The sequence below is a fragment of the Culex pipiens genome, chromosome 2, assembly GCF_016801865.2.
Source record: "Culex pipiens pallens isolate TS chromosome 2, TS_CPP_V2, whole genome shotgun sequence".
Taxonomy (NCBI): Eukaryota; Metazoa; Arthropoda; class Insecta; order Diptera; family Culicidae; genus Culex; species Culex pipiens.
The window spans coordinates 77,654,562-77,670,751 of record NC_068938.1 but is presented as its reverse complement, the minus strand read 5'-3'; the positions used below and the strand labels follow the sequence as shown (position 1 = coordinate 77,670,751).

At 37.3% G+C, this 16,190-nt stretch overlaps 4 protein-coding genes across 10 annotated transcripts in view; 1 reads left to right on the top strand and 3 right to left on the bottom strand.

Annotated features, from left to right (window-relative positions):
* LOC128093043 (hepatoma-derived growth factor-related protein 2-like) overlaps positions 1-16,190 on the top strand; it is a 160,982-nt gene that overhangs the window by 50,773 nt on the left and 94,019 nt on the right. The gene's annotated exons all lie outside the window — the stretch shown is intronic.
* The window catches only part of LOC120413569 (tyrosine-protein kinase Btk29A), a 210,904-nt gene that overhangs the window by 179,426 nt on the left and 15,288 nt on the right, over positions 1-16,190 (bottom strand). The window lies entirely within an intron of this gene.
* Positions 79-15,431, bottom strand: LOC128093044 (uncharacterized). 3 transcript variants are annotated; one of them, XM_052708485.1, is made up of 2 exons: positions 15,014-15,431; positions 79-207 (listed from the first exon to the last, which is right to left on the bottom strand). In XM_052708485.1, exons 1-2 carry the CDS (start codon positions 15,332-15,334, stop codon positions 169-171), a joined length of 360 nt encoding a protein of 119 aa, XP_052564445.1. In that variant the 5' UTR covers positions 15,335-15,431; the 3' UTR covers positions 79-168. The 3 variants fall into 3 exon arrangements, with proteins under 3 accessions (XP_052564445.1, XP_052564446.1, XP_052564444.1); XM_052708486.1 differs by lacking the exon at positions 15,014-15,431 and adding an exon at positions 271-608; XM_052708484.1 differs by lacking the exon at positions 79-207 and adding an exon at positions 14,823-14,950.
* LOC120413573 (trypsin-1-like) lies at positions 1,277-2,412 on the bottom strand. Its single transcript, XM_039574459.2, has 3 exons — positions 2,253-2,412; positions 1,738-2,195; positions 1,277-1,679 (listed from the first exon to the last, which is right to left on the bottom strand). The coding sequence occupies exons 1-3, from the start codon at positions 2,317-2,319 to the stop codon at positions 1,389-1,391; spliced, it is 816 nt and encodes a 271-aa protein (XP_039430393.1). The 5' UTR covers positions 2,320-2,412; the 3' UTR covers positions 1,277-1,388.

Sequence of the window (16,190 nt, the reverse complement as noted above, 5' to 3'; positions counted from 1 at the left end):
TTTTTCGATTGATCTATTCTGCCAATAGTTGGAAATGCGGTTTCTATGCCGAGTCAGGTGTTCAAGAAAAATGCTTCAGAGTGTTCGTAACCAAATCCTTGTTTTATTTTTATTAAAATAGTTAGATATAACTTGAGATGTTTTTTTTTTGTTTCATTGCCCAGCCTATCAACGTTTAAAAACTGTTTCGTTCGCATCGTTTTCATCCTGTAAGTGATCAAAAATGTGATTATCTTTACCATGAAAATGACAAACATTACTTGATCGTACCTTTAACCGTGAATCCACTGCCTTTTTGCTGGCCATAGCCTGATTGCTGACCATAACCTTGTTGCTGGCCATAGCCCGGATATTGGTGGCCATGGATTGGTTGCTGGCCATAGCCCGGATATTGGTGGCCATAGATTGGTTGCTGGCCAATACTTTGCTGAACAGGACCCGGATATTGTCCACCCCAGACTTGACCATATTGTCCATTTACCGCGAAGACTGTGACGCTCGCCACCAAAAGTGTAAGCAGAACTAACTTCATGTTTTGCGTTGTAAACTTTAGACTCTTCACCCTTTGAATCGACTGGATGCAACTGATGAACTGAAGATCAGCGGTGATGACTTTTATAGTAAAGATTGCGAATGCAAAACGAGTGCAAATACTTAGAAGTTGCATGGTATTTGTATTATTGATTACGCTTACACAGGTCCTTGGCAAAGCAAAACAAACTTATCAAAACGTTGCGATTGTGAGAATATTGGGCATGGCCCTTTCGATGAAATGCCTCAGCCTTTGCACAAACGTGTACACGCACAACAACAAAAAACGATCGAAAGTCCATGAAATTGATGAACGGTGTTCATGAGTTTGTGAACTTTTTTTGCTGTGTAGACGTCATTTTTCAATGTTATTTGCTCACTCTGATTGATGAACTAGTTTACTAGAGCATATCTAAATGTCATTGGAATCGAACTGATTCTTGGGTAGAAGAATCAAAAGACCTTCATAGTATGATCAACAGATCAGTGACCATTGTAATCCTCAATTTCGGAACACTTTTTTCTTAAAAAAAATTGTGGCTCACCACCTCTTGAATATCTCGGGATTAAAATCGAATTTTGAGGATCTGTGAAGGTCAAAAGGTGAGGCATTGTGAGCTGCACAAAATGGCGTTCTTAACTCGATTTTAGCACGACGGCGACGATTTGGTAGTTGAAGGATTAGATTTTCGAGACTTGTTGGGGCGTACGGTGTTCTGTGTAGAGTAGTTTTTAAAACTCATGCTTCCGATTTGAAGTTGAATTTATTATTTTTGGTTTGTTCTAGAGTTTTCATTTTCCCCCTAAAAGAATAGATTCTATTAGGGTTATCCCAGCCAAATCTGTATCACAGCATCCTAAGCATCCTGACGCAGCTGTTCCTCGATCCAGTCGATGTAGTGCGCCACTCCGGCAAACACCGTCGGCCGGTTGGGCTGCCCGCACGGGAGCGCACCCCAGGACACGACTCCGACCTGGACCACGACACCACCGTCCAGCTGCTTAACCAGCGGACCGCCGGAATCGGCGGAGCATGCCGAGCGGGATCCGTCGGTGGGTCCGGCACAAACGTTACTTTTCGCCAGCTCAGCCGAAAAGTCCCACAGCCGGTGGCAGGCGTCGAACTCTACCAGCGGGAGGACCACTTTCTGGAAATTTTGAATAAATGTAATGTTGACGTCACCGTTTCTGTAGATTTGTACTAACCCTCAGCTTGTCGGGATATTCCGGCTGCATGGTGGTCGACATGGATCCCCATCCGGACAGCGTGACGTCTCCCTCGAACTGCTCCAGCTGCTTGGGCAGCTGCACCGCTTGCACCAGTTCGCTCAGCTCGAACGGCTTATCCACCCGGATCACGGCGATATCGTTCGGGCTGACTCCACCCTGATAGCCGGGATGAATCTCGAACGTCACCACGCGGCGCCTCTGCTCGGGACCTTCGAGCGCTTCCACGTTGTGTTCCGCGGCCACCACTTCGATGAATCCGTCGTCGGAGTACTCGGTTTCGCAGTGGGCAGCCGTCAGCACGTAGTTTTCGTTCAGCAGCGAGGCTCCACAAAAGTGCAGCGGAGCCCGGTCCTGGGGACCAAAGTTCCACTGGAGCGACAGCTGGTACGGGAACTCATGCGGTGCGGCTTCGTCTCCTCCGACGATCCGTTTAGCTGGAACCACGGTTTGAGGTTAAGACACGCCCAGAATTTATTGATCAGAGTACTTACCGGATCGGGAAGAAGCGAGCGCCAGGCTGGCCACCAAGAGGAACGCTACCGTCAGTTTCGATGCCATGTTGTTCTATCGAATCGATAGTGGAATGAAGAGGATGAGTGCTGGCACGGTAGCGCTTTTATAGTTGATTTTAACTCTTGTACTTATCTAACAAGGCACTTATCTTAGGTTCGAGTATTTGCACGTTTTGGTAATCCAGAGAGCAGAAAAACTTTCACGTTGAATCACTGGATTGGTGGAATTTTCGATGGGAAGAACCACTTAACGTTTGGTACTCGAGTTCTTGGACAATCCATCGGGATAAGTGGAATCACGCGACAGATCTTTATTCAAGTATCGAAAGACTCATCTATTCTGCATCACTCCAATATTATTCTGCAATCTTACCCATACGAAAGCCATTTTTAATCCCCCACCAATTGCAACCTAAACCCAGTGCAATCTAATTTTAGCTCGTAGCCTACAAGTTGGCCAGCAGAGACACCATCGGTTCAACCCATCAGCCAACCGTGCCAAGCACCAGTCTGTCACATGCCGAGACATCAACCCATCGCATCGCTGCTGGGAATTGTTGGCCACTTGCCAGGCCCAAAACAACCAACTGGTTGCGGTGGAGACCACACTTCCTTGACCTCAGACAATGATTTTTTCATTAGGGCGAGCCCCGCCAGAATTGGGCCTGGATTGCAGAGCCCTCTACCCAAAAGGACTCTTGTTTCGCGGGGGAAAGAGGGGACATTTTGTGTTTCGTAATTGAGTTTTGTACAGGTATGGCATAGCAGAACGGTTTGGTTTCTAAAGAAACCGAGCAGGTGAGACCGGTAAATGAGAACGTATACAAGAATAACGTTTATAATGCATTTTCTACGATATGGGTATAAATTACACGTGAAAAGTTTTTTACATCCTGTGCAAAGTTATTGCATTACAGGAAGAGTGGATTTTCTCGTGGGTAAAATTAGTAATTACATTGCTTACGGCTTGAGTATTGTGAATTAACGAGGCTATGAATGAGAAAATGGGAAGCATAGAAAAACAGATTTATATTAGGGTGATTCCCAAGTAACATTTTTTGCCAGGAGTTCTACAAGAGCTCTTCAAGATAGCTGCAGCATAGCAGTTTGGACCGCGATAGGATAAAACTCTCTTCAAGTACTCTTCCAAACTCCTGAAGAAGTTTTGAAGAGATTTTTATCCTACCGCGGTCCAAACTGCTATGCTGTAGCTATCTTGAAGAGCTCTTGTAGAACTCCTGGGATAAAATGTTACTTGGGATTATTATTATTTATTTATTAATTTAAATAAGAATGCCTGCCAATTTTGTTATGAAAAATTACATTTCAGTTGTTAATAATGAAAAATCTAGCGATTCGGCAATGTTGTCTTCGAAATGTTTCAGCAAAGTATGCTTATCGAGAGAATAAATCTTGAAAATAAGGATATAGTTTTCAGCTAATTCCAGTTTTTTTTAACATGCATAATAATTGCATATCCTAACATATCTTCAAATTTAAAAATCGTATGAGGGTCATTCCTTGCAAACACACACAGCAGTTGCCCCGACCCCTTTTTCGATTTCCGTGAAACTTTGTTCTTAGAGGTAATTACGATCCCTGATCACGAATCCGAGGTCAATTTTTTGATATCTCGTGATGGAGGGGTGGTACGACCCCTTTAATTTATGTTTTCCAGTGAGACATAAAAATTTAGAGCAAAAAAAATCATTTTTACCCCTAAAACTCAATCGTGTGCTTTTAAATTAGTTTTTTTCAGAAAGTTTAGCAAATGTTGCATAAGACATGACCATTTGGACATTTGGTGTGGCTCGTGCACTGCTTGAATGTAAGGACAGGTGAGTGAAAATCCAGTAAAATGAAAGGGGTTATAACCTTTGAAAAATATTTGCAACGGCCTCAATTATGGGAAAATGTTTCTTATGGCCGTACACAAATTATAGGCTAGTTTTGGAAATTTCGAAAAATATGACCAAAAATTGATATTTTGACAATTTGGGTAAATTCTGAGGGCACATACATATTCAGCGGGAAAAATTACATGGAAAATATATATAGTTGGATAATTTTTGAATTTCGTTAGGGTGGTCCCATACACAAGTCCCTTGAAAACTAGACATTTTCAAATGAAGATATCTCGAGTTTCAAGAAAAATACCCAGTGTTTTCAGTGTTTGTACACAGAAAAAAAAATCATGGTAATATTACATCTGGGAAGGGGTACATCTTTTATGTCAGAAAAAATGTGTAATTTTACCTCTGGAAATGTGTAATTTTACCACTTTTCTGGTGTAATGTCACTTTTTCAGTCTAAATTGAGGTAAAATTACATCATAAAAGAGGTAATATTCAACCTTCCAAAATTACAGCTTCCAAATTTACATTATTTTTTTCTGTGTAGTGATAGATCTCCCTTTTTGAAAGCAATATGGCGGCCTGCGCCTTTTCGAGATATTTAAGTTTAAATTTAATTTTTTTTTCAACCTTAAAATGGCTGTAACTGTTGACCCTTAAGTCTAAATTGACATGTAAAAAAAATAAAAATTTGTGTCGTTTTTTTCTTAAACTTTACCTTGAATTGCTACGTTCTAAAACAGTGTTTCTCAACCGGTGAGGAATTCCCCTCTGGGGGTGAGATTGGGTCAAAGTGATTTTTTACGGATTTGACAATTTCTCAGGTTCTTCTCAATGAAATTAAATTCTGTTAAAATGGTTGTGTAGGGGACATCTTAAGATGACTTAGCTGAAAAAATCTCGTTCATACAACAAATCCTGTCATTTTGGCAGCTGTCTAAAGTTGAGGTACGTTTTTGGCCAAAAATTTCGTCTCGAAAAATCAACTTTTTAATATTTTTGCTGGAATTGCTCGAAAAGTACCTAAATGTTTGAAAATCTCTACTTCAAACGATTCCCTCGAACAAGAAACACTGTTGGATGACTTGTTTTTACCATATTGTTGTATTTGAGCTTAATTTTACTTTCATTTGACCCAATGTCACCCCCTCTAAGGGGTGAGATTGGGTCTATTTTCAAACGATTGGCATTTAAGGTAGAGTTCATCAAATTCCACCATATTTTGGGAAAATGTTAGTAAACTATCTAAGAATAATTCTACGTTAAAAGATTTTTGATTTTATTTAAATTGTTTTTGTTATTAAGAAATTACGAGTGGTGTATCGTTTTTTGACCCATAGTCATCCCCACTGACGGTACTGAAAATGTTATGTTGTGGATATTTTTAGACTTCTAAACAAAAGGGGTTAAGTTATAAAATAGAAAAGGTAATTTTTTTCCGAGTTTTAATTTTATTTTAAACAATAACGAATCCTATTTTTTAAAAGTTTCATAAAATTAGAGTTTAGAGAAATTTTTTAAAGAGATTATTTGTGCACACTTCTAAATATTAACAGTACTTTAAAAAATACAAGACTTTAAAATATGGGTAATTCTCCGCCAACTCACACAGCAGTTGCCCCGACCCCTCTTCGATTTGCGTGAAACTTTGTCTTAAGGGGTAACTTTTGTCCCTGATCACGAATCCGAGGTCCGTTTTTTGATATCTCATGACGGAGGGGCGGTACGACCCCTTTCATTTTTGAACATGCGAAAAAAGAGGTGTTTTTCAATAATTTGCAGCCTGAAACGGTGATGAGATAGAAATTTGGTGTCAAAGGGACTTTTATGTAAAATTAGACGCCCGATTTGATGACGTACTCAGAATTCCGAAAAAACGTATTTTTCATCTAAAAAAACACTAAAAAAGTTTTAAAAATTCTCCCATTTTCCGTTACTCGACTGTAAAAAATTTTGGAACATGTCATTTTATGGGAAATTTAATGTACTTTTCGAATCTACATTGACCCAGAAGGGTCATTTTTTCATTTAGAACAAAATTTTTCATTTTAAAATTTCGTGTTTTTTCTCACTTTGCAGGTTTATTTTTTAGAGTGTAACAATGTTCTACAAAGTTGTAGAGCAGACAATTACAAAAATTTTGATATATAGACATAAGGGTTTTGCTCATAAACATCAAGAGTTATCGCGATTTTACGAAAAAAAGTTTTGAAAAAGTTGATCGTCTTCGATCATGGCCGTTCATAGTCACCCGCAACAGACACGGACGACGAAACAAAGAGAAACGCAAAAAGTAACTTTTTCAAAACTTTTTTTCGTAAAATCGCGATAACTCGTGATGTTTATGAGCAAAACCCTTATGTCTATATATCAAATTTTTTTTAATTGTCTGCTCTACAACTTTGTAGAACATTGTTACACTCTAAAAAATAACCCTGCAATGTTAGAAAAAACACGAAATTTTAAAATGAAAAATTTTGTTCTAAATGAAAAAATGACCCTTCTGGGTCAATGTAGATTCGAAAAGTACATTAAATTTCCCATAAAATGACATGTTCCAAAATTTTTTACAGTCGAGTAACGGAAAATGGGAGAATTTTTAAAACTTTTTTAGTGTTTTTTTCGATGAAAAATACGTTTTTTCGGAATTCTGAGTACGCCATCAAATCGGGCGTCTAATTTTACATAAAAGTCCCTTTGACACCAAATTTCTATCTCATCACCGTTTCAGGCTGCAAATTATTGAAAAACACCTCTTTTTTCGCATGTTCAAAAATGGAAGGGGTCGTACCGCCCCTCCGTCATGAGATATCAAAAAACGGACCTCGGATTCGTGATCAGGGACAAAAGTTACCCCTTAAGACAAAGTTTCACGCAAATCGAAGAGGGGTCGGGGCAACTTTTCCCGATTTCGTGTGAGTTGGTAGAGAATTACATGGTAGTATTTATATCGCATTTTAACATTCCAACGCCCAAGGCTCCAAAAAAGTTGGAACGGTAACTTCAACTCAATGGTTCTCGGGCATAACTCAACCAATCAAGATGATTCTTCTTTCCAGTGATTTGTTAGGATGTCAAGATGATTCTAGAACATTGCAGAACTTAATTTGATCAAATCTGTATTTTTTGCGAACAAAAACATCGTTCCAACTTTTTTTTTTCGCGTGTAAAAAAAAATTCGCCAAAAATTCCGCGGAGGCTGTCGTTTATAAAAACTTGGAACGATGTTTTCGGTCGCAGAAATTACAGATTTGTTAAAATCAAGTTCTGCAAAATTTTAGGATCATCTAGACATTCTTACAAATCACTGGAAACAAGAATCGTCCCGATTGGTTGAGTAATGCCCGAGAACCAGCGAGTTGAAGTTACCGTTCCACCCTTTTTGGGAGGCTTGGGCGTCCGTGTAAGTTGGACATGCGTTGGGCGTTCCAGTGTTAAAAAGTAGATTTTTTCAAGGTTTTTGTGATTTACGTCATCATTACTTTTTAAAAAATTTATTTAATTTTTTTACCATGTTGCATTGATTTAAACACGAGAGCCTCAGATTTTTTCAAGGAGCAGTGGTTGTAATCAAATTGTTTAGTTTTAAAGAGTTCAAATATTTTTTAATCTTGAACAGTTCAACTTCTATCTGTATTTTTCAATGTGATCGGTTAACATTCAGGATTAATTCCAGTACAATTCAGCATATAATAAGTATGAATAAAAACGTTACTTAATCCACCCTTAGGTGGTTGGTGCCTTCCTCATATTTAAAGGGTGCTATCCAAAATAGACACAAAATGGCGGTGTTTTTCAGAGTTTTATTAATTTGACTCATTATTCATACCACTAGTTTGGGTAGTCAGATCATCATATTGCAGGGCACTTATGTGGTTACAACTTATGTCAGATCTTCAATCCAATTCGTGCTCGTTGAAAAGGTCTTTTAATTACTTATCCAAAGATAGGTCGCATGAATATCATGAGATAAGATGAGACGATCATTAGATCCGGCCTCCAAAAGGTGCGTAAATAACACTTAAGTGCTTATAACTTTTGATAGGGTTGTCAGATCTTCAATGTTTTGGACGCGTTGGAAAGGTATTTTGATTACCTATCCAACAATAGGTCGCATGAGAGATCCGGACAACGTTTTCATCAAAATATCTGAGATCCGGCCTCCAAAAAATGCGTAAATAACACTTAAGTGCTTATAACTTTTGATAAGGTTGTCAAATCTTCAATGTCTTGGACGCGTTGGAAAGGTCTTTTAAATACCTTTTTAAAAATGTATAGCATGACGGGTTTTCTTACAAAAACCACCCTTTTTACAATCTTCCGTACTTTTGTTAAAATCGTTTTTTTAGCATAACTTTTGAAGTACTTTACTAAACTTTATAATTTTTAATAGCGACTTATGGGACCCCAGGACGGATCGAATGAGCCCAAAACGGACAAAATCGGTTTAGCCAGTCTCGAGATAATCGAGTGACAATTTTTTGATCAACATCCCACCACACACACAGACATTTGCTCAGAATTTGATTCTGAGTCGATAGGTATACATAAAGATGGGTCTTGGAGGTCTAATTTAGAAGTTCATTTTTTGAGTGATTTTAAAGCCTTTCCTCAGTAAGGTGAGGAAGGCAAAAATGGGTTTTCATTTAATTAAACCATGAGCATAAATTCAAACAGAAACAGTCAATTTAATTTCATTTTTCAGTTTATTTCGCAAACTGAAAATGTATGTTTTATAAATATTTGTTTTAATTACTTTTTTTATTTATATTTATTTAGATTTTCTTTTCCATGTGCATTCATTCAGTTAAAATATTATTACAATTTTAAATACTAGCAACTTTCAATTATTCATGAAATATTGTAGCTTTCGCTATTCAGTGATTTCAAATGTAGGAGGTCCTACATGTACAAAAGGGAAAACAAACTTATAAACTAAGTAAAGAGCGGATCAATGCAGCTGAAGACTGCAATGATTTTTGTCGAAATGCATCAATTATCTTATTGGACATAACATCCAAAGTGTCAACTTAGGCTAATTGATGAAGTTCACTGGTGCTGAACCAGGGAGGAAGTTTTTCAGAATTTTGTTCTGAATCCTCTGAAGTTTTTTCTTCCTAGTTAAGCAACAGCTTGTCCAGATCGGCACAGCATAAAGCATGGCAGGTCTGAAAATTTGTACCAACCTAATTACTATTTGATATTTTTTTTATTTTACATTAAAATTTTGAGAGCTTTTTGATCTATCAACTCAACTAATTATTTAGTAAGATCAATAAAACGAAAAAAAATATTTCATTCTTGCGATAACTAGGAGCACCCTTCTAGAAAGTTGTAGGGAATATAATTTCCTACAAGAATCTCACACTTGGACAATTTTAGGCAAGACTTGCGTTACCTGCCGGCAAAATTCTGAAGCAAAATAGTTTTTCCTCAGACATTTTTGCAAATTTTCCCATACAAACTTCAAAGATCAATAAGGACTCCTAAACCTTAACCGATTTGGCTCAAAATTGGCACAGTTACTTATTTTTGCCTAAGGAATCAAATCAGGTGGTATCCCTAATGCTGATTTTTTTTATTGACACGCTTATGGCCCCTAACCTGCAAATCATGTTTGAATTTGACCCTAAATAAATTAGCAAAAATAAGCGTTTGTTTTAGTTTCATTTAGCGCATATTTTGTTATTAATTCTAATCATAAGTCACGTCTTTTTCATTACAGTAAATTAACCTACATTATATTCCTTGCACTGTAAAGTGTAATGACCCCACTTCCACCCCTCCAACAACACATCCCTCTCATCTGTCTGTCTACCAGCGTCAGCACTTCAACCCATGGTGAAAAGTTTAACGCTCTTAGCCCACCCTCGCTCTCTCTTTCTCTCCCATGCTCACACTCCTCCCCTCCAGCGTGATCCTGCTGACAGAACAACAACAACAACAAATATGGGTGGGTGCCGCCAACGATGTGACAGGCTCTGTCTGAACAACAACAACAACAACTAGAACTAGAACGACAATTGAACGCTAAATGTATGCTAATGTGCATCCAATTGTGCACGGGTTAGATAAATAGAATCGCAATTTTCCACACTGAAAAGTTTTCCTTCTTGTCACATGGGTTGTGGAGGAACTTGGGAAGGGGGTGGCGAGGGTGACTTTTTCCGGTTTGAAAATTTGCCCCGATGGTGTTACTGACCTGAAGCGACTGAAATTTCGACGATCAGCGACTAATCCAGTTTCAGAGTAATCCAAAATCTTCGCTAAGTTTTTAATAGTAAGTAGCAACTTTCCACTTTTTCACAACTGGGAGGCACTTTTCTTCCTCGTTTCACGCCGGGAAAGCCCAACCCGTCTGGGGAAAAAACTGCTTTCTACTATTTCGCCCTTTTGCACTAATTCCGTCGTATCTCACGACACAAAACACACCCCTCAGACACAGGACACACTTCACAATGGCGACGGAAATCACTCGGAAAATGGACTTTTCTTTATCAAAATTTGATTCGCTTTCGCAAAAAACTTCTCCAAATACTTACTGAAATTCAAACTCTCGTGACAATTTGCCAAGAATTTCCCGACTAAAAACCCTTGGAAAACCCTCCTTTTCCCGACGACGAAACCGACTCGAGTTAGACCGAATTTATCCCGCAGGAAGAGGCCGCGCGCGTACTACAACAACACCACGATAACACTGCCAGCAGAGTGGGCGAAAAAGGACACTCGGCTTTTCCACCAACGCTGAAAAAAAAGGGCAAAACTGAGATTGTGTTGATGGCGAATTTTCCTGCCAAAGCGAAAAGCAGCGTAAGGGCGGCTCCTGTCCTGTCACCAATACCAGCTGAAACGCTGTGAACGAGGAGGAAAAGGGGGCGAAAATTACGGATTTGGAGGGTGGTCCGCACCAATACAGGCGAACGGACGGACACAAGCGCACGGTGGTAGCAATGCAAATAGATGGGATGAGTGTTGTACAGAGAGGGGTGCATTTTTCCGGTTTTGCTTGGAAGTTTTGACTGCAAGGGATTATCCGCCGGGGAAGGCATAAGGGCACGAAGCGAACAGTGTGTTGAGGTTGGAAGAAAATGTGGTCAAAATCACGAAATATATTTTTCTCTTGGTTATAATGTTATGCTTTATCATCAATGAACACTGCAAATATTGCAAATATTGGAGGTTTAATAAATTAACTTGATTTTTTTATAAACAGGCCCTGAATTAAAAAAAATCTAACCTACCACATGAACGACCCCCGGGTCTTTTGTGGTCTCTATTGCAAGTTTCTGCTCGAACCTAGGAGTCCGAAGGCTTGAATGGGGAGAGCACCCAAACCTCTTTCTACTCCAAGGAACCTTCCACCCCAGTGTTTGAACTGACGACCTTTGGATTGCGATTCCAACCACCGCCAGCGATTCCACCGGAGTAGGCTTGGTTTGGTGTGTTGTTTGTACTTATGGCATGGAGACGACTCCTACACCTGGAATAAATTAACGGCCTAACAACAACCAAGGCCGGGACCGACATTTTACTTCCTCATCCGATGGAAGTTGGAGCAGATGGGAATCGAACGGATAAAGTTTGCATGAAATTAAAAAAAAAATGAATTAAGAAACACACTTTTTCATCAAATTGATTTGATTTGAGTTGAGTTGAGTTGTGTTTTTCACCAACAGGGTCACAAGGATGACCTATGCTGCGTTTGCCTAGCATTTCAGTGGCTCATACTTAAAGGGAGCATCTTCAAATTAATGCCGGGTTAAAAGGGGGTGGTTGGACGCGAACATGCAAAATCACTCACGGTTTTGTTAGGAGAAGAGAATCTCCTCCATCTCAGGATGGTACAATTTGGTATTATTTTGGTATTGAAAGGTTTCATCAAATTCCTCTGAAACTATGGGATTTTTTTTTTATAAATTTTGACGAGATAATTAATTTTGTGCTAAAATGACTTGAAAACCAAAAATGTTAAAGCTGATTTTAATTTTTTTTTTATACCCACTAAGTTTTTTTTTTTAAAAAACGTTGGAATTACTCTAAGATGGGTTCACTTTGAAAAACGTTTTAATCGACAGATTATTGAATTTTGGTGAATTTCAATCCAATTTCATTATAATAACGCTTATTTTTCAATCTTGTTATTTTTCAGAATCTTCAAGAACTTCAAGCACAGGCCGTTCATCGATGACAAATGCATTCGATGTGGTGAAGAATATCACTAAGAACAACATGGAATCATCAGGTGAGTAGATTTGGCTGGATCATTTCCGTTTTTTCACTAACTGCATAAAACAAGAAATATTAGTTTTATCAAAATGAAACTGGATTGAAATTCACCAAAATTCAATAATCTATCGATTAACTCGTTTTTCAAAGTATTTTGTTATCCCAACCAAGAGAAATTTCAACGTTTTAAAAAAAAAATCTTAGTGGGTACATAAAAAAATTGAAAATCAGCTTTAACATATTTGGGTTTCAAGTCATTTTAGCGCAAAATTAATAAAATCCCATAGTTTCAAAGGAATTTGATAAAACCTTTCAATACCAAAATAATACCAAAATGTGCCATCCTGACTTAGAATTTTTTTCCAAAATGTCAATTCATTTCTTTAGGGGGTATAACAAAAATGTTTAAAATTTTCGGTTTTCAATGAAAGCATTCGCTTTGAAACATCATTTTAGCGCAAAATTAATTATTTTGTTAAAATTGGTCAAAATTTTCCCATAGTTTCAGAGGAATTTGATAAAATACTGTAATACCAAAAGAATACCAAAATGTGGTGTTCGACCAATGACAAATTCTGCAATTTTGCAATATCAAAACAATACCTTAAATTGGTATGATACCACATTTTGCTCTTGCATAATCCTTAAGACAAATTTTAAAGGGTCCAGGAATACCAAAATTTGGTATTGATACCAGAGAAAGGTATTATTACGCATTTCCCTTGTTATTTACCCATGCTCGGGATAACATAGGTCCTTAGGGTGTAATAACAAAATCGGTTTTTCAGCACAGCAATTTTTCAGTTCATTATGGAGTCCTAAACCACTCCTCAAAGTTTCGGAACAATTAGTTCAGTCCCTATTATTGAAATATCAGAGTCCAAAAACATTATTTCACCCTTATGGCATGTCCTTGTGGCCCTGTTGGTTTCTAGGCTTAGTGATTTTTCACGCTCAAAAATTGCAAAGTTCACGGGGACCTCTATTTCAAAATACCAAATTTCACGCAAATTTCGCGGAACTATAAAAATGTTAAAATAACTCTGAAAATCTTGTGATTAAATCACAGAAACTTCTTTTTAACCTTCATTATATATTATTCTTCAATAAACAAGAAAAATCTTCACTGAATTCGAACGTGACACAAAAAAAATCTCCTTATTTTCAAAAAAGTTTCCAACTGGTTTATGCATGAGCTATATGTATATTTTGATACAAAATGTAGGGCATGAGTATTCTCATTTACTGAACTGCTTTTTTAATATTCGACTAATAAAGCTTAAATTTTTTTCGCTGATTTGCTTCTGTTATACCATTTTACATTTTATTGAATTTCATATCAAAGCAATATTTAACAATCTTGTTAAGCCAAAATGAGTGAACTTTCTGCGACGTTTGGCCCATTTAAAATAATTTTCAAGGTTTTCATCTCACTTTTCAAAATCTAAATTTAAAATCAATAGGCGAAAGTAATATAATTTGTAACGAAATCAAAATTTTGATTTAAAATGAGCATGAGCATGAGTATGAGAGCATGAGACGAAATTTTAATTTAAAATGAGATCAGAAAACTTAAAAAGTAGTATTTTTTAACTTTCACGGGAATCATCTACCCAAATAATCAAATATCGTTCAAATTAAACAGGACTCAGCAAAAATCTGAAATGTTTTTAGACGGTGATTTCAAAGACAGAAAATACTCTTCATTTTATTTTGAATGAAACAAAGCTTAATTATTCTAAGTTCTTTTGAAATTCTTTTGATTATTCTAAGTTCTTTTTGATTATTCTAAGTTCTTATAAAATAGCCGTAATTTTTTTTATGACAGCGAATGAAAATATTACTAAATTTATTTACTTTCTAAAAAAACCTGAAAAATCATAACAATTCTTCAAATGGTTCATATCAAGCTTTTCAATTGAAAAAAAAAATAGACTTTATGCATGAAATATTTTTTGTGTTATTAAAAAAATGTTTGAGAAAATTGATAAATTTCACTAATTTCACGCCGTCCACGAAATCGTCAAAAATCACAACCCTATATATATTAATAATTGAATTAGGGTATTCACTCGCCTTATTCTACAGAAGTTCATAAGATTGTTTTAATTCCTATTAGAGTTTGATAAATTTTGAGAAAAATCGTTACAGTTTCACATAAACATAAATTTTCGCGGGATTTCGCGGAAAAAAGCCGAATTTCGCGGGTTTCACGCTTTCCGAGAAATCGTGAAATTTCACTAACCCTAGATCATCACATCAAATCATATCAAATCAAATTGATAGAAACGTGTGTTTCTTATCTAATGTTTTAAAAACTCCATGCAAACTTTATCCTAGAGTATGAATGGTGACCTTTTGCATATTTGGCTCTGAGACAAAAGATTCAAAGGATTAGTTTTCGGAATATGATTCTTGGTGATTTTTGGTACCCTTATGAACATTTTTGAAGATTGTTCACAACGGTTTAGAGTGTTTGTAATCAAATCCTTGTTTTATTTTTATTAAAATAGTCAGATATTGCTCGATGTGTTTTTTATTGTTTCATTGCTAAGCTAATGCACGTTTAAAAACTGTTTTGTTCGCATCGTTTTCATCCTGTAAGTGATCAAAAATGTGATTATATTCACTATGAAAATGACAAAAATTTCTTGAGCGTACCTTTAGTATTGATTCCATTGCCATGTTTCCGGCCATAGCCAATACTTTGCTGAACATGACCCGGATATTGCTGGCCATGGATTGGTCGCTGGCCAATACTTTGCTGAACATGACCCGGATATTGCTGGCCATGGATTGGTCGCTGGCCAATACTTTGCTGAACATGACCCGGATATTGCTGGCCATGGATTGGTCGCTGGCCAATACTTTGCTGAACATGACCCGGATATTGCTGGCCATGGATTGGTCGCTGGCCAAAACTTTGCTGAACATGACCCGGATATTGTCCACTGTGACCCCAGACTTGACTGTATTGTCCATTTACCGCGAAGACTGTGACGCTCGCCACCAAAAGTGTAAGCAGAACTAACTTCATGGTTTGCGTTGTAAACTTTAAACTCTTAACCCTTTGAATCGACTGGATGCAACTGATGAACTGAAGATCAGTAGTGATTGCTTTTATAGTAGAGATTGCTAATGCAAAAGAAGTGTAAATACTTAAAAGCTGCGTGGTATTTGTATTATTGATTACGCTTACACAGGACCTTGGTAAAGCAAAACAGACTTATCAAAACGTTGCGATTGTGAGAATATTGGGCATGGCCCTTTCCATGAAATGCCCCTTCCATTGCACAAACATATACACACACAAGAACAAAAAACAATCTAGAGGTCATGAAATTGATGAACGGCGATCATGAATTTATGAACTTTTCTTATCTAAATGTCATTGGAATCGAACTGATTCTAAGGTAGAAGAATCAAAAAACCTTCATAGTATGATCAACAGATTTGCCATCGGCCATTTCTAATATAAGCAATTATAACTGATTCAACGCGCAACTCAACCGCTGCACCGACGTGACCATTGTAATCCCCAATTTCGGAACACCTTTTTTATGAATGTAAACCAATTTTGACTCTCACTTGGGGGTCCGTGTATGATTAACATGCGTTGGGTGCTCCAGTGTTAAAGGGATTGTGCAAATCTAACCGCGGAAATCCACGAAATTTACTAAAAATTACATCTAAACGCATCAAGTTAATGCGCAACTATTCGAAACCATCAAAAAAATAAATAAAAGAATTGAAAATAACAAATCATGAGGAGAAATGTCAAAGAGTTAATGTTTATCATGGGGATATCCACGACTCTTGCTGAATATAATGTAGGCAC

Excerpts from the sequence above, each read along its gene's own strand:
- LOC128093044 (XM_052708484.1), bottom strand. The coding sequence starts at position 15,334 with ATGGACAATACAGTCAAGTCTGGGGTCACAGTGGACAATATCCGGGTC. Across the intron at positions 14,951-15,013 it reads CAATGGAATCAATACTAAAG|GATGAAAACGATGCGAACAA; the intron begins GTACGCTCAAGA and ends GATCACTTACAG.
- LOC120413573 (XM_039574459.2), bottom strand. The coding sequence starts at position 2,319 with ATGGCATCGAAACTGACGGTAGCGTTCCTCTTGGTGGCCAGCCTGGCG. Across the intron at positions 2,196-2,252 it reads GCTCGCTTCTTCCCGATCCG|CTAAACGGATCGTCGGAGGA; the intron begins GTAAGTACTCTG and ends CCGTGGTTCCAG. Across the intron at positions 1,680-1,737 it reads AATATCCCGACAAGCTGAGG|AAAGTGGTCCTCCCGCTGGT; the intron begins GTTAGTACAAAT and ends CAAAATTTCCAG.